Source organism: Aspergillus melleus (assembly GCF_016097325.1).
Source record: "Aspergillus melleus strain CBS 546.65 chromosome Unknown contig4, whole genome shotgun sequence".
NCBI classification, from domain to species: domain Eukaryota; kingdom Fungi; phylum Ascomycota; class Eurotiomycetes; order Eurotiales; family Aspergillaceae; genus Aspergillus; species Aspergillus melleus.
The window spans coordinates 3101480-3123982 of NW_025763373.1; the positions used below are offsets into that span (position 1 = coordinate 3101480).

Genomic DNA, 22503 nt, shown 5'->3' on the forward strand with positions numbered 1-22503 from the left:
CTTCCGGATTTGTTTTCAATTCGCCTACTACGTATGCCAGAATTTTCTATCTCTCTCCAGCTTGTCCCAACTACACACTGTAGGGCACATTGGATTGTTATTCTCAGTCAATCCCACGAGACTTTTACGATCAGTCTTGTCCTGAACGAGATTATATGGACCAAGAGAAAGCCCGATACAGCGTTTGATACTGTTACTTTCAGTGCCACTGATAAAGGCCTCGCAAACAGGCTGCCCTCCGCCCCCCCCGCCTGATTCTGGCTAGCTGTGTGACAGATCCATTGTGATGAGAAAACCCACTGGCTAGGTAGGGACAGTAGCCTGCAGTTATGCTACCATACCTAAGGCTGGATCTGTCTGTTAGTTCCAAGCCATGCACAAGGCCAGCAATAAGATGACCCGGCTTTCAACCGGTCTAGAGCTCCACGAAGTACTGCGCCCTCGGGTAAGAGGGATTATTTCCCGCTCATTGTCGCTATGAATTTGTCCTCACTTTGTATTGCGTGTTGCTTTAATACGTGCTGGGCGAAGGTGCAAAAGAAAGGAGACATCTACCCCTGCATGCTCTCTCTCTCTTTTTCTTTTATTTTTTGGAACATATTTCTCCACTTGAACACATAGTAAGTAAAGGTTCCTTGAAGTAACGAACACTTGACCGCGAAATATTGATCCCGTTAGAGCATCAGTCGATCATCTATGCGTGTTCGACATGGGACGAGGTTCATATGACACTACGAGAGTCAAAAAGCCAGGCGCACCACCACCACCGCCTACAACCAGATGAAACGCCCATCAGAGAAACACATGGTCAGAGAATTGGGGAGGGACTCTATCAGGTTCCAGTAAGAAGATATATGAGACAAGAAGGAAAATTCGACAATGGCGTATAAGTGTTGGCCCTCACTGCAATGTACGATATGGGATTGTATGTAATGGTTTAGAGAGGGTTTCTTGTATTGCTGTATCAAAACAATCTACTGGTTCTCGGTCATGAACAACAACATTCCAGAACAGAATTGTTAGAAGGCATCTACGTTGAAGACGCCTTTAAACTCGGAATGGTCCATTATAAAAATACTGACCTCCTTTGTACTGTTTATGGCATATACCTCCTTAACCTTTTCTCTCTTGTGGCAGAAAAAATACCGCTACACTAAAAAGGGTCCTACCTTAGTAGTAAGGGTTTATTTCTAGTGTATATCCGCGGCGACATCTCTTTTCCCTGCAAGGTCACCTGACAAACTAGCGTGCTCAAAGCCTCAAATCATGACGGAGACTAGCTCATTCGAACATCTCCTCTCGTGCGATGAACATATGGGGTATACCGGGTATAAAATTGTCAGCACCAGTTCGGCCGTGAAACCTGAGATTATTACATCTGTCAAGGATGTCATAGGGCCGGACTAGCTGTGTAACGATTATCCAGCAAATGATTCTCTCCGGAAGTGCAACTTCCTAGATCAGTTCTTGTGTGCTATATGCCGCAGAGATTTCCTGCCTCTTGTCATCCAGCAAAAGGCCATCAACAATGATCTGTATCCCATATTGCTTTGTTGTTTCTGTTGTGAACGTGCTAGCAACTACGGGTCTATTGTAAGTGGTGTGCATGCCTACGAAGCTCAGCAGCTTACTTGAATCTAGATACCAGGTGTACAGGCATATCATGTTAAGGAAGCCCGTAATCGTCATTGTCGAGTTGCGCCGAGTGCACCGAGAGATGTAAAGGGGGGGCAAACCGTTTGGAAAGACCAGATTCACGGGCCTGAAAGGAACCGCACACTATTCAGCAGGACGCACCACACTGGGCTCTATCGCAAACTATTATTTATACTTCTGCCCGAAAACACTTGCCAGGCTCTCACAGGGTATCTCCTCGATCGTTTCGCTGGTGATTTGGCGTTCACGACAGAGAAATCCAACCTGGACACGAAATCCGGTAGGAACCACGACTACCAAGCTCAAAGAAAAAAAATCTCAGTGTTTGGCAGACTACGAGGCGGCTCTGAAGTCGATTCTGAATCACGTCCATTTCGACAAATTGAAAGGGTCCGTTGACCAGATACGCTCATCATTTAACGAAAACGAACGCACATTGATATACACCATTATTGATGCGTGGCGAATCGGACTTGAACACCCTCAAGCAGGTACGTATATAAGGCTTGAACTGTCGCCATCCTCGGTTGACATGACTTTTGTTAGACCTTGACAGTGGAGAAAATACGAAGATGGGGCCAGTAGGCCAGAGTACCGAGACTTCGTCTTCTTGCTTGCTTTCCACACAGCTCAGCAGAAAGGAGGAACCACTAAAGGATGGATGCGCATCCTGTAAGACCCAAAGCACGCCTTTGTGGAGGAGAGGTCCCAGCGGGAAAAAGGACTACTGTAACGCATGTGGATTGCGATGGTCCTTAGGCAAAACAAAACGCCCAATAAAACCAAGAACAACGGCGTATAGCTAGAGCGCCCCACCTGTAACGAATAGAATTGCATCGATTCTCTAGTTTGTTTTGAGTGGAGATACTATCAAGGTAGGTACATAGAAGGTGGCCGCGACCGAGATGGACTCTGACGCTGGTGTTTCCCACCGCCGGTTTTCGTCGGCTATAACTAGTTCCCTAAGTCCGAACCTTAGTTTGTCGCTAGCCCAAGAAGCAGCAGGAACATTGGTGCAGTGTGCCAGCTTCCCCAGGCCGTATGATTCGGTCTTTGCCCATCTGGGTATGTGCCGAAAGGCGCAGGCGTGCTTCAAAGAGCCTTAACGCAGATTTTTACCAAATCAAGGACAGACCACGCACTTGACCATGACTCGCTTTCTAGTGATGTCTCACTTCGTCAACCTTTCAGGTATGTAATCATTATTCGGCGACTTTGTATCCGCATTCAGTCTGTAGCTACAAGGGAGCGTGGAGCCAAATATTTCACGATAGCTTTTGCGAAAAGCCATTACATGGCCTTACGATACGTTGACGGACTATTTCTAGTTCCATAGTTGAGCCCAATGAATTAGGCCTTGTACGTTAACAGGTACGATTATTATGGGTCGAATCATCTTTCACCTCAATAAATCAGTAGGGTCATTCATTACCGTCACTAACTAACGAGACTGCGCGATTTACCTTACGATACTAGCCCAGTGATCAGTTTGGGTTCAAATTTTACTCGATCCGTTTCTTTGTGAGTGACGGTGCCCGTGATTGAGTCAAACTCAGGAAGGACTGTGAAGTTGATGGACTATCCCTAGAAGATTGTCCAGCTGATGCGCGAGAGAGTCCCTTGGATGTGGAAGGAATGACAGGACAACCTTCCGGTATCCCAATTTCCTGTAGTGGGCTCCCACGGCCTAAAGAAGGGGCTTTCTTCCATGGCACATATCCCGCGCTTATCTACAAATGCCTCCTCCATTCGCCTGAAGGACTAAATATTCACGAGCTGCATGATTGGTTTTTGGAACACACATCAAAATCAACAGAGCGCATGCTCAAGAGCCGTATTAGCAAGGCGCTCTCCTCTAACCCCGTAGGTACTAGACCTTGACTTGCTAGGACCCACTGAACTAACTGTCTAGAATTTCACTATAGTTAACAAAAAGCCAAATGGGTTATTGTTGTCGTCTCTTACCAAAGAAAGAGAAGAAAGGGGAGTAGAACGAGGAGCTCGTTCGGCGCTAAAATGTCCGGAGAAAGAACGTGTCATTCAATAAAGCCGGTATACATGTATCTTTGTATGATTAATTGAACCGTCCGTTTAACTAGCAATAATTAGCTGCCAGAGGGATTTAAGTAAAAGCCACAGATTTAGAAATAATTCGTCCTAATAGGCCATTAGTACGGAACCGGGGCCAGTGTATATAATAAGCGTGGCCGCCGCTTCCTGGATCACCCAAGCTCCACTGCCAAAAAGATTTGGAGTCAACTATCCTAATCTGTTAATACCTTCATTCCCCTTCAACAAGCGTCGTCTAATATGAACCATCTATTGCCCAAAATAGTACCGCCGCCCTTCGTTCTTGGTCTATGGAGTTACTCACTACTTCTAGGTTCACCTTCCCCTTGGGACCACTTGGATCGCCACGTCACCACAAATCTACTATGTGATACCGATTTTGATCGCAATACTTGCATTATGGAAGCCCTTTTATAGAGCCTCCGTTCCTAATCTGACATCAACCAGTCTATGGGCTGGCAAAGTACTTGGTCGAATGTTCCAAGCCTTAGTAGGACATAAACAGGTATGAATTAGCAGCTGAGAGATTAAAAGAGGCTAAAATGGTTAGATTCCATTGAAGCTGCTCTGGGTCTACGATGGCCCCAGTTCTACGTTAAAGTGGCTACTTCTATCAGTCTGTATCTTCTTGAGGCCCATTCTGGCGGCTCACGCGGTGAACCAAACTAGGGTGCTGTTACATAAAAGCATATACAACAGTAAGTTGGCCCAGTACCTTGTAGCTAGAGCTAACATTCCGGTAGACATCTCCGAGCTAGAAGGGATCCTGTTTTTGCTATGGTCGGAATTGGCCATCCCTATCATCTTCACGTATCTAGAGAGGGAGATATGGGCCAAACTCGCAGTGCAGCTCCAAACAGCAGCCGTGAAACTCACTTTTGATCTGACTATCGATAGTGAGTTAGGACCCCAAGGTCGGGACCCGAGTAGATTACTATCCGCGGCTACCAACTTACAATCCGCATTTGCGTTGGCGGCCCTAAAGCTCGTTCCTTCGGTCCTCAGGCTAGCGCTGCTATGCTATAGTACACTCGGTCAGTTTGGGAGCAAGCCTTTTATAATAATGCTGATCACGGCTTTCTTATGGGCCGCGGTATGGCAAGGGGCTGCGCGTGGAATTGACGGTCCTCGAAATAGATACATCGCTGCGAGAGACAGCCGCGACAGAGTACTACGCGGACAAGTATCTTCCTGGGAGTTGATTGTACTGAACAACAGACAGCCCGACGAACAAGCAAGACTATGTCACGTCAAAAATGAGGAGGATCGCGAACTGAGCTACTTTAACCTGTACATCACATGCCGGGGTCTCGTCCTCGACGCCACCATAGCATTCGGACGGGTGCTGTGCCTATTTGCTGTGAGCACGGAAGACATGTTGCTGTTGGCTGAACATTGGACAGACCTTATTGCTTCCTTTACATCTGTTTGGCACATAGTAATGGCCTTTCGGATATCTGTTGATGCAGAAATTGTGTCAAATGCTCTGGTAAATTCCACGCCACGCAGCTCGTCAGGAGACTCCCTTGCACAATGCCGAGGCCACATCTCATTCGACAGCGTGTATTTTGCTTACAAAGAAGGCGTCCCGGCTCTCGACGGTGTGACCTTTCAAGTTCATCCAGGGCAGGCTGTGGCCATCGTTGGTGGAAACGGCGCCGGAAAGACCACTATCCTGCGTCTCATTTCACAGCTTATAAAGCATAGCCGTGGTTATATCCAGATCGATGGGTACAATACAAGGGATCTCAATGAACGTTCAATCAGATCGCATATTGGCTTCGTACCACAGGACCCGGGGCTGATTCACGGCTTATCAATCCGCGAAAACCTGATATATGGTCTTGAAAATGACATGAATCTGGAAGATGTTCAAGGTTTGTGTCAGCAGCTTGGGCTTGATCATCATATCCTCAGATTTCCAGCGGGGTATGACACTCTTATCGGCCCCGGAGTCGACCTTTCCGGTGGGCAGAGGCAGCTTGTTGCCCTAGCCCGGGTCCTTTTGCGTGGACCCCCTATTTTGCTACTTGATGAACCCACTAGCCAGTTAGACAATAGGGCGCAGGATAGGGTTTGGCAGCTTCTGAAAGCGAAGGGAATGACTATGTTGTTAACCACGTATGTTCATCTCTTACCACATACTGGCAATTCTGACTTATCATACTGCAGCCATCGACTATCTTTCCTAAGCGACGTTAATGAAATCCTTGTGCTGGAAGAGGGCAAAATCATTGAGAGAGGGTCCCATGAGGTGCTTATAAGCGGTCACACCTATTACCGAGATCTATTTCATAATAATGAATAGTGCAGGAGACTCTCGGATCTTCTCGTCATGGCCTATTCAGAACTTCTCATGAAGAGAACCCGGGAGAAGGACAGAGAAGTGAAGTCAATCAAGAAACTGTACGCGGTATGGGGGTATTTAATCAATTGTTCCAAGATCCCAAAAATATGTTGCCTGGGGTATATCGGTAACTGTTCTGTGCCAACACTCTTCACACATATCACGCCCCCTCTTTTTTCTACTTAATAACCTTGTGCTGCCCCTCGATGATCCAACTCGAACGCTATTGTAAACACTTTCTACCCACTTCCCACTCCTATGCTGGATGAATGAATAGTGCACTCGCCCGCGTCATATCAATCATAGCCCCAGTTTTCCATCACGAAGTTTAATACTGCCGTCCATGTATATCTTCCGCCCCTCAATTTTCACAGGTCGTGCAAAAAGAATTATCGGCTTTTCTGGGTCTATCAGCTTGAGGAAAGAGATATTAAGATTAGCCGTTACTGCCTGCTAGCAGCAGTCAGTTAAGTTCTGATCCAACAGGAACGATTGGATTCCCCCATGGGGCTCTCCCCGATAATGGCACATATCTTGAGCTGCATCAAGCTTCATGCAATCTATTGCTTCCCTTTCCAGCTTGTGGGCATCGAAGCTAGGTTTGTAGCCGTTTAATACATTTTTCCGGGAAAGCCTAGGCTTTTGGTGACTGAAAAGGTCTATTTACTTTAGTGTCTTCCTTTCGATAAGAATGGGAAATAAGACCTACCGGTTGTGACTTGATTCTGGAGAGAGTTGCACCTTGAGGAAGTACGGGGTGCGGATGTGATGGCTTCAAGAAGCAAGTCCCCAGATTATCGTAGAAGAGTCTCCGAAGAAGGGTACGTTGGAAGAACTGTTCCATGTCGAAGAGTCTAATGTTTTCTGTGGCAATGAGAACCTTCCGTGCCTACTAGGAACCAATTGAGAATGCTCTTTATCCATTCCTGAATATTTCTTCCAGACAACTATGGCCACGGCTCTTTATTTAGGTGCGCCACGTAAACTAACCATTGCTTTTTTATTAGACCTTCTCTCTACTCAGCGCTCCACATATGTTTGCTCGTGACGCCGGCATTTGTAGGACGAACAGGACCTAGCCGACGGAGGTTTTTGGGCTCTGTATACATGCAACACATGAAAGCTGTGAATACTCCGGTCGGATGCTTCTAGTTTCGCCTGGGTAATGAGTCCATGGGTGCGTTTCAAAGACCCGAGATCTATCGCTTCAATCAACTGCAGGAACGCCCGGCCGTACCAGCGACCAATCTCTCGTTGGTGGGGATCGGGCGGCCATTGGTTTAATGGTAACTGGATTGTTTGGTGACAGATCTCTGGAAAGCCAGCGGTCTGCAAAAAGCCGAATGTCTCTTGAGGATTGTGAGTTAATGGCCGCATAGTCTGCGCGGTGGCATACTCGAAGGCTTGGTACCACTGTCTCAGTGGCAAGTGCTCAGAGGAACTGGTCAGAAAACATGGCTCAAAATCTATCTCGACCTGTTCAAGCCAGCCACCCGGGCGTAGGTGTGCGAAGACCCTCCAATAGAGACTGGGCCAATTTGACACGCTACCCCTTCCCATTCGAAGGTGCACCACATCCCATGAATCCTCTCCCATCTCCCACTGGCGTTCAAAATCAAATGGGGCGTAGAATTCGCAGTTGGGAGGATGCCGATCAGGCTGAATCGGAGAAAGGTCAACCCCCACGACAAACATAGCTGGATATCTTTCGGCCACGTCAATAGCCCATATTCCCGTCCCACAGCCTAGGTCCAGGACCCTGCCATTCTCCGGGTGCGGAACATGAATGAGGGCATCGGACCGTCTTGCTATGGAGAATACCTTGTGGAGAAAATCGAGTAGGTCTTTCTCTTCCTCATCGTACGGCAAATAGAACCCTTTCCGGTGGGTAGGCTGTATCCGTTCACAATCGCTCCCACGAAGCAGAGACCGGGACACTCAGGGGTTACTCCGCTGGCCATCTCAGCAAGCCAGTAAAGCCCTACTAGCGCTGGTACACGGGTAGCCACTTAGCAAAGCGTGAACACCAGGAAGCCAGAAACTTGGATTGATTTCTTTTCGACCAATTCCATGGTTACCGCGCCCTCGGTCTGCACAGTTGCCACGATCAGCTGATTTTGTTGTTGATACATTGCACGTGATTTCCTCGATGCTCATTGCTTTGACTGGGCTCAAGCGATTTTCATGCTGGTGTCGGCGTCCAGCTGTACTTTGCGGATCTTTCGAAGCCATTACGTTTATTGTTGGATATTAAATTCTAGGAAATATAAAATATCCTGCATTCGACTCGGATAATAAAAGGTAGGTAACAAACCGTAAAAGGCTGTTTCTGGTGAATTTAAGGAAAGGAATTACCTAGGTATTGATGGAAGCAGGCGGTGAAGGACTGGATTCGATTGATCAAATGTATAACTGCCCGCAATACTGTACACCGAGCAGAGAACTGCCAAATCCTATCAAACTCTTTGCAAGAGGCCCTGGACTGGGGCTTGTCAGAAGGGATAACCTTTGCACCAGATAAATATGAGCTACTGCACTTCTCACGGCACAGGGCCGATCAAGATTCTAGCCGCACACCATCAGTATCCGCAGGGACCGTCACAGTCAAGGAGAATATAATACGCCCGTACCTACGCTGGCTGGGGATCCTCTTTGACAAAAAGCTCAGCTTCAAATACCATATCAGGGAAATGGCCTCAAAAGCCCTAACTGTGGCAAATGCACTTCGCTCCCTCAGCAATACAGTGCGAGGAGTCAATCCTTACCTCATGCGGCAGGCAATCAAGGCCTGCGTACTCTCCAAAGTCTACTATGGCGCTGAAACCTGGTGGCCAGGCGGCTCTCGCCCTGACCCGCGCAGAGGAACAGTCTCAAACCGGGTCCAAGGACACATTGACAGAGTAACCAAGGTTATACTAGCAGGGGCCAGAGCAATTCTCCCAGTCTACCGTACAACCCCAATACCTGCTCTTTACCTGGAGTCAGGGCTCCTCCCAGCAGAGATTGAGCTGGATTACATAGCTACTACTGCTACAGCCCGCATACGCCGCCTCGACCCCTACCACCCACTCCGCAGGAGGGCTGAAGAGACAATCCGTTCAGGCCTCGAAAAAAGCCGTCTCGCACGCCGCGTACGAGCCCTGCCAAAATCGGAACAAGTAAACCCTCTGCAAAATGCCCCCTGGCTCCCATGGGAATCACGCGAAGCAGCCCAACAGCGGATCAGAGCTCCTGCGGCGGGCCAGACTAAGGAACAGGCAGCCAGAAATTTCCAGGACTTCTATGCCTCTCTCCCTCAGTCAGATATGAAAGTCTTCACAGATGGCTCAAAACTAGCAAACGGAATGGCAGGGGCGGGTTTCGCCCTATACCAATCCGGGAGGCTATACCAACAGTCCTCCTTTCCCCTAGGCCCTAATAAAGAGGTCTTTGATGCAGAGGCTGAAGCAGCACTGGCTGGAATCAAAGCAGCTCTTAAACTGACAACAGCATACCTTGCTACTAACCTCTGAATCTGCCTGGATAACCTAGAGGTAGCCACGCGCCTCCTTTCACCGTTCACAGGATCATCCCAAGGGGTCTTTCATACCTTCCAGGACCTCGTCTCATCCTGGTCAGCACGGGAAAGGTCCCCATACACAGACAGAGGCTCTGTACAGATCTGCTGGGTCCCCGGTCACACACAAATACCTGAGAATGAGGCAGCCGATCAAGCTGCAAAGAAGGGTGCTGCTATGGACCCTTCCCCTTCAAGCCAGCACTCGTACGCCTCACTAAGGCGGCAGATAAAGGACGACGCCATGTCTGCCCTCCAGGAATACTGGCAGCTCAAGGCCCCGCAATCCTACCAAGACCTCTGGATCACCAACTCCCCCAGATGCCCTGCAGAGCTAAAGCTCCCAAGGCCACTACTGGCACGGATCCTGGCGGCTCGTACGGGCCATGGAGACTTTGCAGCCTACCACGAACGGTTTAACCATGAAGATGCCCACCTGATCTGCCGCTGCGGTGCAAGAAAGACCGCAGTTCATTTTCTCTTCTGCAGCATTGCAAAGAGGCGCCTGCCCCGGCCTCCAGGGCCCCCTTCTGACACGATCCCCTACCTGCTGGGCACCCCAAAAGGTGCAACTGAGCTGGCTGCATGGCTATCAGAAACTCATTTCTTTGAGGATATATGCACACGGCACCCACTACCTCAGCTAAACTGAGGTTTTAATAAAAAAAAAAAAAAAAAGAAAGAAAAGGAGAGAGGTGGTAGGATAGGTCACGGAGTGTAGGAGGGCCTTTGCAGCTGGCATCAACTTCCGCCTGATCCATAGGTTCTACTTCTTGACTGCAGCAGCTATTTAATGCGCTAAAGTCCCTTATTTGTACATAGAACTAGATTTGAACTAGTTAGCGACGCCCAGGGCTTACCCCCTGGCGGCCTTTGCCCCAGCAGGGGACGGCAGGACACTAGCTTATGCGGTGCACTGCGGCCGTAAAATACAAACAACAACAACAACAACAACTGTACACCGAGCAACCCTATCCTACAACCGGCATAGTTCGCGCCAATACGGACCTTGGTCTGTGTCTAGCAATGACACCGGCATCGCCCATTCTATGTTATCCTAGGCTAATCAAGAGCATCGTACATTTCATTGATCCAATAGGTTTGTCATATAGCACCGTAACTCAGACAGACTATACCTAAAATAGCTTTACAGGGGTTTTCGAAATCTGATTCCCCCACGAGACACACGCTTTCTTCCTCAGGTTCCGCCATCGGTCTAGACCTGGATCGTCGAACCTTAAAAAGCCTTATCCAGCCAATTCTGGTAAGAGATCGAATGCGTATCCCTAATGGGAGTCGTATTATAAGGAGGACGGAGAAGAGCCATATCTAACGTGGAAGATTGCAGTTCGCGCTCAAGGGCGATTCGGCCCTTGAAGAGATCATCCGGGATGCTGCCCACAAAAGCGCATAGATGCAAGTACCTATAGCCTTCCGATGGATGAAAACCTTGGAATAGCCAACTTCCGTATTCAGATGACCGTTCGGGACCACGACATATCCTGATAGCCAACAGTCGTTTCTCATTCAATCCATGTGTGGCTCGGGGATTCGGCTCGATGGCAGACTATGTGACAAGATTTTGTATATGTTCTGTATATCAACTTAAGTGAGTGAATTAGCAGTAGATCTTACCCTAGAATTGAGCATAATCTGTAAGTCGACGTTGGCAATTCGGCTATTGCTCGCACCTGGAATACCTTTGGGGGAAAGCCTGCTCCTTGCTTTAATGGAAAGAAAAGTTGATCGCCGTTGTTACTAGTCGTAACCACCTCGCAATCCTTTGCACCATTGCGCACTCTCCCTTCTGAAGTATCACCCATATAGAGATAGGTGTGCTCTGGAACATCTTTGGTCCCCTGTTCTCGGAAATCGCCACTGCATTAGTGTTGCAAAGAAGGATGATAGTCGGGCGTGTGGGATATCGTTGAGAATAGAAATCGGATGGAGGGATCGTCAAAGTAACTCACTTCCTTTTCGTCTCACTTATATCCAATCCAATAATCCTTTAAAATTTTTGCAAGGCTAATGCCTTACCAGACCCGTCTGGTCCATCCCCGTCAATCATGGAGAAGGTGCTATTCAGCTTATAGAAGCCTGCCCTGGGAGATTGAGGTGCCTAATTTCCGACACGTTGGGTGGTTTATGGTATCCGCTCAGAGAATTACACGGCATGACATTGTGTCTTCAAGCTCCAACTGGGACCATAAGGCACCACCCACTTTCCAAACGCTACGAGGCAACCTCGGTGTTTCCTGCCGGTTTGACCTACAGTCTGGCGACCAAAGTATGGACGATGGGTGCAAGGAGGGCATACCGGCCCGTCATTTAATTGCTACGGACTGGGAAAAAAGCAAATAACAACTCCAAGAGCTTTTTTCTTTGCTGTCAGACTCCATCGTCAACTCACTTATTGTGGTCTATCAGCAATTAACAGTTGAAAGTGTGTCGGCATTTGTCAATATTCTCCGTAAAAGCAAGCCCCGAAAGGGAAAGGAAATACGGGCGGCTTGCAAGGGCGATACAGTTATCCATCCAGGTTCCGATCTGAAAACTGATACCAAATCTTGTAAGAGGTTTGGTATTGATAATTGGTCCAGGTGGGAAGTCCCATGCTATCAAAAACCCCATTGGAACTAGGGATGGAACGGCGGCCACTTCTCATCGAGGCAGTGGCCGGTCAAGGCTGCTGGCTCCAACCCAAGAACGCTGGTCAATTTTAAGGCACAAACTGTTCGTTGAGGATGTGATGAATTGTTGGTATCACTTGAGGACCGGTGTCAGGGTTGATCGGGAGTGGCAATCTATTGGCCGCAGTTAAAACTCCTCCACCATTCGACGTATCTTGTCCGGATACAAAACTTGGAGAACCGGCGTTGAACCAACTTCCATTTGATGATATCGAGGGAGAGCCTTCGTTGGCAGCGCTCACGCTGTGTTGCTGACCAGAGGATTCATGATGATCGGCAGCGGTGTCCCCTTCCACAACGTGCTCGAGAGAATCAACCGGGCTGTAATGGTGAGCAGTATCGTCTTGTGGATACTGGTTTCCCTGTAACTGTGGGGAAAAATAATCCTTTGGTCCTGTCGGCGTCTGCGAATTGTAACCCTCGCACAACAGCTGCTTTTTAACGCAGGTATCGCCTTGACAGAAGCATTAACACAGGCATCACGCCCATAATACGATGCGGCAAGGTCCGTCATCTCAGCAAAAAAGATTTGAAAAGGGAATAAGGGACATACATGTAAGAGACTGTCCGCCAGATACTCTGCTTCTGCGACGACACGTGATACAAATAGTCCCGGCTCTTGTTTCCTTAACTGGAGCCCTACGCTTCCGAGAACGTCTCACGCGGGCAGTGGTTTGCGCTGAAGAAAGAGATGTCGGCGGCGGTTCTTGTTCATGGTGAACGGGTAATGCTGGGTCGTCGCGAGCCTTCGGTTGGCTTCCTCTGCCCTCAGGTCGAGCTCCGGTTACTTCACAATCATTTTGAGTCGAACTCGGGGCATTTACGCCGAGAGGCAAACAATGCATATCAGCAGTAGCTGTATGGTCAGCTCGGTGACCATTTGTTGGTGATTGGGCCTCGGGAGCTACTGCGGGTGCAGTTAAATCATACACTCCCTGGACGTCTCTGTTAGATTTATTCCCCTCTCGAGTATCGGTAGGTTGGATCGACGGGAGGTCTCCTCTTGATGATCTGCCGTCTCTTGTGGTCTGCTCGGGGTTGAGGACAGCGGTACTCGTTGGGTCGAGTTGTTCTACCCCGGTCCCTGAAGCGCTGATAAAAGATGAACCATTCCACAAAGTCCTTTCTGTCTTGTCTCGAGGAGTTACTGGTTCGATGTGTCCGGTTCGGTGGGACAGCTCCGTACACCGCTTCTCAGAGGCTCCACCGTTCAATGTTCCCGGACTGCTGAGGCTTCTGAGAGGAGCCAAAAAAGAAGCGGAAGGCCTGGGGCCTGAATCGGACGTTGGTGAAGATGAATCGATGCGATCGCGTATTACAACACGAGCGGTTTCATTGGCCGTTGACGGTGGGCAGTCACCGGGTTGGAGCCTCTGTTTCAAACCTATACGGCGCTTTCCATGCTCTCTTCTTGCCCGATAGTATGCGGCCATGATCGCACCATGAGTTCGAAATCTACCGAAGTCCTTCGCAAATCTAGCCTCGATTTGATTGTTCTTTAAACGCTTGTGAGCTTGGAACCACCGGGATAAACGATCTAGTTCCTCCGGCTTCCATGGAGACATTGCAGAAGGCGCTACCGAAAAATGTCAGTCTGTTTACATAAATAAGATGTTCGCAAATCCTGACTCACGCTTGCGATTTCCGACCTTTTTTGGTGTCGTCGGTTCTGGAGGCTCAGTCATCTGCAGATCTACATGGTTCGATTTATCGTAGATCCAAGTGTCTTGAGAGTAGCCGCCGCTAACATGCTTGATAGTTTCAAGCCTTTGGTTTATTTTTTCCCGGCATTTGTTGTTCAAGCCGATGACTAGACCCAAGTCAATACGTACAGGTAAAAGCATGGGGCCATAAAAATAGCAAGAGAACGATGATTTGAGAGGATACTTACTCTGTGAGGCAACTTTGTTCAAATTCAATAACAACCCCCCGACTAACTGCATCGTCTCTTCCTCGGACTTTACATCGCGCGGGTATGAGCGTGGATCAATGAGTTTTTGAGGAAGGCCGGACTCGATAAAGTTGTGGTCTGATTCTGACACCCGAATCAACCCACTGCGTCCATCAAGCTGTAAATAATAACAGCCATCTTCTCGTCGCGCTGGATTATAGGAAGATGCGAGGACAACATCGAGCCAGCAAATAGTATTATCAACCTTCCCTTCATCGTCTTTCATAAGTTGAAGTTTGTCAAATAATGGGTCAATCTTCCTAGCCATAGAGTCACTAGCAAGAGGAACACCAAAATGACGCGCAAGGCTATTATCGCCCTCAATAACAGTTGCAAGTGACCGCGACAGCTCGAGTGTCGATTCCAACCTTTGCTGTGCGGGAGAAAATACAGTGCGGAGCGTTGTAGCGCAATCCGCAAGGGCTGAACTGCAATCAACTCCTGAGTCTTTTTCTTGAGGACAGAAATCCATCGTCAAAAAAGGTACAGTTCCCAGTGAAACGTGGAGAGTGGCAAGTCGGCTGGAGGAAGGTAGAGAGACATTGAACCAGCCACTAAACGCCAGCACGAACTGGAGGCTTTTAAAACCTCGGATTAGCAACGCCAATGAAAAGCCTCATGGAGCAGCGCTGAGTGGGTCGCCAAACTCAGAGAAGGCGATTTGCCCAGTCCGTCACGTTTCCCACTTTTGTTTCCAGGGAGGTAAATCGAATGCCCAATTGACCGGACAGGCAAGGTTATCTGTGTAGTTATTTTGCTTAGCAACTTGACACCGACTTTTGTTGGGTACTAGGGAATCTATAAATATGGTTACATATATTTCACTTCTACCTACGTGAGAAGGAGCCTGTACACAATTCCTCTCTTTGAGACTTATATAATGCCTTTATGCGTAACTAATAACTATTAAGGTGATGGGTCAAGTATAAGCTGCTAGAGGAACAATTAATTTTTGTTCGGACGTGTTCGGAACTCAAGAGTCGTATCCCCTGGTCTACCCGAAAAGGGTTAGTGGTCCTGCCTCCCTGGTTCCAAGATGAGAAAACTAAAGATGGTGGAAAGCACGATCGGCGAGCGTCTTCCCTCCTGCTTTGCCCGGGCTTTTTCTACATTTACCCACATACAAGCCATGTCACATGCCAAATATTCAACGTGATGGCATGGACTCTTTACTGGTCACGGGTTGAGACAGAAAACCCAGCAGCCTGTTAGTGGCGGTTCCTCGGTGTGAAGGCCAGTTAATGTGGGAATTAAAATGGAGCGCATTGAGTAGTTAAAATTAAGGGGTGTTTGTAAATGATAATAGCGGGTATTTTTACGAGGGTCTGGCCGTGCCGGTGATCTGAAGGGCGAGTACTCAGGCAAAAACAGCAGCAGAGTAGGCCAACTCCGGCTGTGAACTACAAAGACCGAGTTACTTGTCGACAACACGGCCACGGCATGAAAGAATGAAGGTGCCACGATTTCTGTTTGACCAAGATTATGAGGGTTGGGGATGGAAGGAGATACCCAGGCATTTTCGACGAATTCGGTTGGGTCTTCTCTTTGCAAGGTCGGGTATTTCTCTGCTTCAGACCATCTACACTGGTTCTATTTCAACTTTTCTCTCACTAAGGGCATTTGTAACGCTGACAAGAAAAGATCAAATACGGTATCCTGCAGTTAAAAGAAGAATATGAAAATAGCGAGTGGATAGTAGGTCATTTTAAATATCCGAGTAAATCACGCCCGAGTACCATTAACCACTACAACCTTGGACAATTGCTCAGGCAAGGTGGAGTGGGGCTAGGGAAGGGGGATCGTCAGAAATACCGTCGTTTCGCCCAGCTATCTTTAACGGCAGAATATCCCACTGGTATGTAGCTGTAGTGTGTGGACTTTACGTACGCGGCTCGGCGACTCGACGGGAATCCGTCAAGCATCTGAAATGTGATGGATTTGTTCCTGGTCTTTTTTGAAGAGGTTATAGATGACCGGCTGATGTTCAGGTCCAGCTAAAAGGGGTAAGTCAAAGTGAATCACCGGAACAAAATGATGCCCGGGCAAGTCGCGTCCGTTTGTGTGGCGTTGCGTGCAAAACACCTTAATAGCCAGGAAAGACCAACGCGAATAGCCCACGTCCAGCATAAGAAAAACCGGGCAATATATCGGAAAGAGGTAAAACTCCCAGCCATAGAGGGGAATTTATCGGCTGTCTATCGCTTGACCGGTGCTTTTGGTGACAAAAGTGATAGACATATTTGCAGGGTCTGAGAAAAGGATCATGAATGTTCATCCTGGACGTGAAGCCTACTAGTGTTGTAGTTCAGAGGAAGGTTGATTGTTGTCATTCATATCTGAAAGCTTGAGGTTTGGTATATAAGATGAATATCAGATTAATTGGAAATCAATCTGATTTAATCCGGAATAAATTCCGTATACGAAGCTCTATTGTCTACCAGATCGAGCTTTGATTCACAGTAGCTAGGTTTTTGGTACTACATACTTTGAGGGGTGTATAAAGACACAAATTCTGTCGGAGGGAAGGGAAGTTCTTACTGCCGGTTAGTTCAGAGCGGTTATATTTGCGAGGGTTCCCGGCAAGAGAGCCCGTGGAGCCCTCACCATGCCGCAACTACGGTTTAGGATAGTCATACCATTGCCCATGTCTGATCATTTTGTTTTCTGGTCACCCCGGACGGTTCCATCTCCTGGATACCCCAATCGTCTCCAACCCCTTGATAAGGACTGGCATATAACAGATATACTCAGCATGTATTTTCAATATTCAACTCTTCCTGGTGCTATATAAAGTACCAGGCAAGCTCACGACATGCGGATAAGGCAGATATTGAATATACAAAGCCTCATTCGTCGACTCGTGATTCACACTCTATAACTTTATTTCTTTTGATTACCAACTCGACCAAAACCTCACTCATAATGAGACATCGTATCGTTTTAGTAAGCGGCAGCTTACTTTTTGTCGCTCTTTCTTCTGCGGGCGGATTTTCTAGCACCTGCGATCAGATAGGGCTTAAGAATCAGCATTACGTTGTTGCAAGCTGCAGTAGAACGAATGGCACCGTGGCCAAAAGTAACTTGGACCTTAATTCCTGCTATCGCAATCGTAATGGGACTCTTACATTTGAACAAGGGTCAGTCTACCCTGAATATGAAAGCCCTAGCTAATACTTCTCAGTGGTGGCATGGGGAGGTTTTGCCCATCCTGCAGCGTCCATGGAAGTTGGCTATCTTGTGGTTGTCTGACTGACGCGGGCGGTATCAACTATCCCAACATTAATATGGGTGGGTAAAATCTCAAATTCATTTGCCTTTACGTTTCCTGACACTTTTTTAGATCTGGCCATTTCTAACTTGGATGGCAATTTGGCGTGTTAGCTCTTTTAAGATCTCCATTGGTCCATTGAACAATTGATCTATTAGGGAATTGAGGAAGAAATGCCTGTTTGTCTTATAGAGATGTCGTCATTCTATCCTTTATTCTTTTTGTCCTCTCTTTTGACCTTTAGCTTCTCTACCCAAGGACTCTGCTTGATTAACTAGTTGTTCTTTATTATCGCTAACTACTCCCTTCGTCAAATAAGTTACCGCGTCATTTCCCAGTTTATTTTAATATCTTAAGACCTATTAAAGGCGGATAGGTATACACTGTGCCTGAACCTCGCTTACCGCGAGGAGGATGGCCTAGATAATTCGCTGTCCCGATCGATTTCCCGTGTTTAAAATTGTGGTGGCTGTAACTCGCCGCAGTTGCAATTTGGGCATACGGTACAAGCAGCCACTGGTTTTGCAAAGCTACACTTTATACTGATTATAAATCCCCTAAATAACAGCCTAACATTAACACAAATTAATTTGCGGGTGCGACGCTGGAACAGAGTCGAAGAGTGAGTGTTGATAAGACTGCAAGATTGGGAATAATTCAATGTTCACTCATAGAAGAAGCAAGTTGATTGTAAACAGTTTTGCGTCTCAATACGTATATCTAGCCTCATATATTCCCTCTAAGGAGACAACAATGCATCTTTCCCCTGAGTAACAACAGACTTCGTTCAAATGCTGTAGAAGCGTTGAGGAGCCATGGGCTCCCTGCGACAGACCTCACCTCAGAAACGCCAATAAATATTTCAAATATAAAACGATAGTCATTACACTAAATCAAGTGTGGAATATCACTCAAGTTGGTTGTTAATTCGACCGCGCCGAACTAGCAAAGCGATTAACGTGGACAGGAAATTTATCGCCAAGGCTTAGAACAAACCACACCAAACGATCGTAGAAGAAGGTCTATTTCGCTGTCCATAAGATCTGATCGACCAAACTATAGAAGTCACTAGAATCTCCGCAAGGTATTTGTTTAGCTAAATGAAAGAATGAAGCCAATGGCCCATTGCTCTTGATCCATTGCATCACGTCCGGCCGAGCTTTATTATCATCCGAGAAGGCACGGCGAAAGTCGAATCCCCCAAACTCTCCCTGAAAGGGGGTCTCCAGAATAATTTCTTCCAGAGATGGGAGTTCGTTTTCGAGCAGAAAAGGAAAGATGTCACTCGAATCCTTCAGGTGAACCTTCTTCAGGGATAATAAATCAACCGTCAGGGCCTGGCATGTGACGTTAGACTCGCCAACAATGAGTTGTTCGAGTCCGATTCCAATTATGCTGAGGATGTCGTTCAATTCACCCTTCGAATGATTGACCTCGAATGTCCTGAGAGAATCCGGGTGGCCGCAAAATATCATATTACCAAGATGTAAATGTTCAACGCCCAATCTGGAAAGACTTGGCAGGGCCGTAAAGTCCATGACAACAGTACAATCCCAATTCTTGAGAGGAACCTCATTAAGAGTAAATCCGTCATCAAACTGAATATCGAGATCTAAAAGAGCCGGCATGGCGGGGATGACTAGAGTACCGCTTGACAAATACTCTATAACAAGCTTGTGCAGTGACCGGAAAGGGAGGTGTACCGGCCAGGAGCTGGGAACATTGCTGGAATGAAACAACTCTCGAAGGCTAGGTTGATCAGCCAGCTGTTCTTTGACGCCATACGAGCTCTCATCGTTCCTTTCTGCGTCAATACTATTGAGTTGTCAGTTATTATATCCCTTGGCGTTGGAAAAGCGATCCTCGAAGATCTCCGTACCAACATCGCCGTATGTTAGGCAATCGACTCAGTAGGTTTAGCATACAGGGCTCCACAGCCCGATAGCAAAATATGCGTATATTTGAATAAGTGGTAGCCATTGGCCTAGAAGCTGGAGTATCCTTGTTGCTGGGAGAGGCTTTCCATTCAGGGACTCGGGAAAGTTGGATGGTGGGTAATCGATTTCGACATGTTGGAAGAGGCATCTAGCAACATTGGGCCGTATACTATTTGAGACATTGAATAATTCCCATAAATCGCAGTCTCCTAGCTATGGATCATCAGCACCTAATGGATCCTGTGAATGTAGATAGCTCACATGCTGAAATATTAATCGTAACAACTCAGGAGGCAAATCCAAGAGCATGCTGGACAAAACTCGTCCTGGTCAGTGACAATATATGAGCCAGGTGGGGTGGAATTTGAGAATGGTTTGCTTTTTTTTAAAAAAAAAAAAAGAAAAGAAAAGAAAAGAAAAGAAAAGAAAAGAAAAGAAAATACCGCTGTTAGCTCGAAGTATCCTGAAACTCTCAATATGGGGGTTTGATCGCTTTTTTATGTCCCTATGGTAAGTTTTAGGTATGTTGCAGAAGCACCTTCAGAAAAACATAATGCAAATTAAAGGAAACAGGGGGGGATCATATGGCATACTCTAAGAACAGCTTTCTCGCAGTTCGATACCAAGTTGAGGCGAAGTGATCGATGAATCTCATGTCCGGGTTAGTGCATGATCGTTTATTTGACCAGTTGAAATGGCAGTGGTGGTGCAAACAGAGGAAGGAAGGTATAGTTGCCCGCACCTCGATTACAGTGAACGGGCAAGAATATGTCATCCCGATAAAATGACCGCCCTGCCCGTTCCGTCAGTAGAGGCGGGTTTGGTCCTTAAAGGGGACTTTGATGTGTCAGTCGTTCAATGCATCTGGTTCTCCTGCTACACAGTAATTGCTTATCTCAAGCAAGTCTACCCCAAAATGATAGATGTTCTTTATTAGCAGATACTGAGCGGTGGCAGAGCAGCTGGCAATTGTGCGCGGCTGCCAATGGACGCGTGCACTCTCTAATTCGTTGGTCGGCTAAAAACTGATTTTCTCCTGTTATTGCAGCTACATAGTCTTATTTGACAAGAAGGCGGGAAGACGGTTCGACGCATTTTCTATGGTGATATTGTTTTTAGTGACATGACGGGCCTGAATAACGTCGGTTTCACTTTATTCAAATACTGGTTGGATGGTAGTCTACTGCACAGTACGAACATGGGAATTTAAACAAACAGGGAAAAAGACACCTATAGCATCGACAACTTCCCAATGTACGGTATGTACAGTAAACTAGGAGTCAAGGCAGGTCTTGGCTTCTTCATGCATCAGATGATGAATGAGTACTAGTCCCCAGCACCACGAAGAGGTGTCTTGCCTTCGCTGGGGGTCTTAGAGAGCTGCTCTAAGAGGGCGTGGGCTGACCATACAACACGGGGCCCATGGCCTGAAGTGAAGCTCGCCTTCAAGGGCCGACACAGCTCACCTTCAAGGGCCGACACAGCTCACCTTCAAGGGCCGACACAGCTCGCCTTCAAGGGCCGACACAGCTCGCCTCCAAGGGCCGTGCTGGTAAGGAACCTGGTCCTACTTCCTCAACACCGGGACACGACTGGCCTTATATAGCCTGTCTCTCCAGCGGACCCACCGCGACCAGCCGTGCAGATCCAACCTCCTTTACCAGATAGTGGGTCTGTTCCCCGCAGCGAGTTGAGTATGGCCATAAAATGACCGTTTGACCGTCGGCAACACTGCACCTGGTATGATTAAAGCGAAGCGGGCAAGAACCTAATGTGACCATCCACTCCCGCCGGGAGTTTCACCATGACGGACTCGGAGGATGGAATCGGTGCGCTTTGACGATGGGGTCTGGTCGTTTAAACGGAGATCTCGGGCAGCAATGTGGAGACGCCGGAAACCGACAAGGAACGCAATGCACTTTACAGCGTGCGGGAATGATCGGAAATCCTCAAGGTGAAGGAGCACAAAGCCAACCATCACCATTCTCGCTCCGGGAAACACAGGGCTTGGGTGAAATGACAGTTGCAACGACACGACAAAAAAAGGGGCGGGTATAGGTGGGGGCGAGAAACGGGCAATCCATCGCATGCTCGGGTATCTGGCGCACGATTACCGTCAGCATGAGTAGTTGAGCAAAAGTGGGCAAGAAGCCCAGTAGGCTTGTCTTTGGCGCTTACGATTATCCCCGAGCAAAGCCTCTATGTAGCGACGAGTTGTCGAGATACTCAACGGGGCGGAAATGGACGTGGCTGGCAGATTGAACAAGTGCAGTAAGAGGAAGTGGAGTTAGAAATGCGTGCGATCCCTCATTGCCTCGTCACATGACTCCCAAGGCTTAGCCACTGTTGAAGTGCGGAGATGACTAAGCCGGCATTTCATCGCCTCGCTCAAGCCGAAATAATTGATCAGTCAATTATTCAACATAAATTGCTTATTCCTGTTGGGAACGACCATTATTCTGAAGCTCTAGAGATTCGCAAAGTAAGCGATTCTAGCATTATATATAAGACCTCTTAGATAGCGAGAAAGGAGGTCTTCAATACCTTCAAGTCATTCGTTTGATATAGTCAATTCAATTGCTTCATTCGATCGTTTTAGTGGTCCAATCCATCCGGATCCTTAGTCATTCTGCTTGCCAAGACGTCGCCCTGCCACAGCCACCTTCTCCCTCGCTATAACCTGACTTCCCCTTTTGTAGTCTCCTCACCACTATCCCGCGTGTTGGTGCTCCGGTCTCGACGGTCGTTTTCCTCTTTTCTACTCTTAAAAAGCACCACCATGACAGGTGGATGTCCAGAAGCTGAACAGCTCATTTTTGAGGCCTGTGATTCCATTAGAGGTCAACAAATTAGTCGCATTTCCACGCGATTCGCCCATGATTTGAACGCGTCAGTACGCCGACTCCGGGTCCGCTTCAATCCGTTGATCTCGTTCGATTCGCCATCGACCAAGCAGACGACTTAATGAGGCACAAGAGTATGCAGTTAATCAGTGTATCAGGCGAGTCGATACAATGTGTATTTCGTC

At 47.7% G+C, this 22503-nt stretch overlaps 2 protein-coding genes across 2 annotated transcripts; one reads left to right on the forward strand and one right to left on the reverse strand.

Annotated features, from left to right (window-relative positions):
* Positions 1–1477: 1477 nt before the first annotated feature.
* LDX57_007876 (uncharacterized protein) lies at positions 1478–2160 on the forward strand (the record flags this gene model as incomplete). Its single annotated transcript, XM_046089593.1, has 3 exons — positions 1478–1593; positions 1642–1936; positions 1989–2160. Coding segments are annotated over 3 exons (581 nt in total), but the record flags the coding sequence as incomplete, so codon positions are not given.
* An 11600-nt stretch (positions 2161–13760) lies between these two features.
* Positions 13761–14496, reverse strand: LDX57_007877 (uncharacterized protein; the record flags this gene model as incomplete). Its single annotated transcript, XM_046089594.1, has 3 exons — positions 13761–13895; positions 13953–14129; positions 14211–14496. Coding segments are annotated over 3 exons (598 nt in total), but the record flags the coding sequence as incomplete, so codon positions are not given.
* Between the last annotated feature and the right edge of the window lie 8007 nt (positions 14497–22503).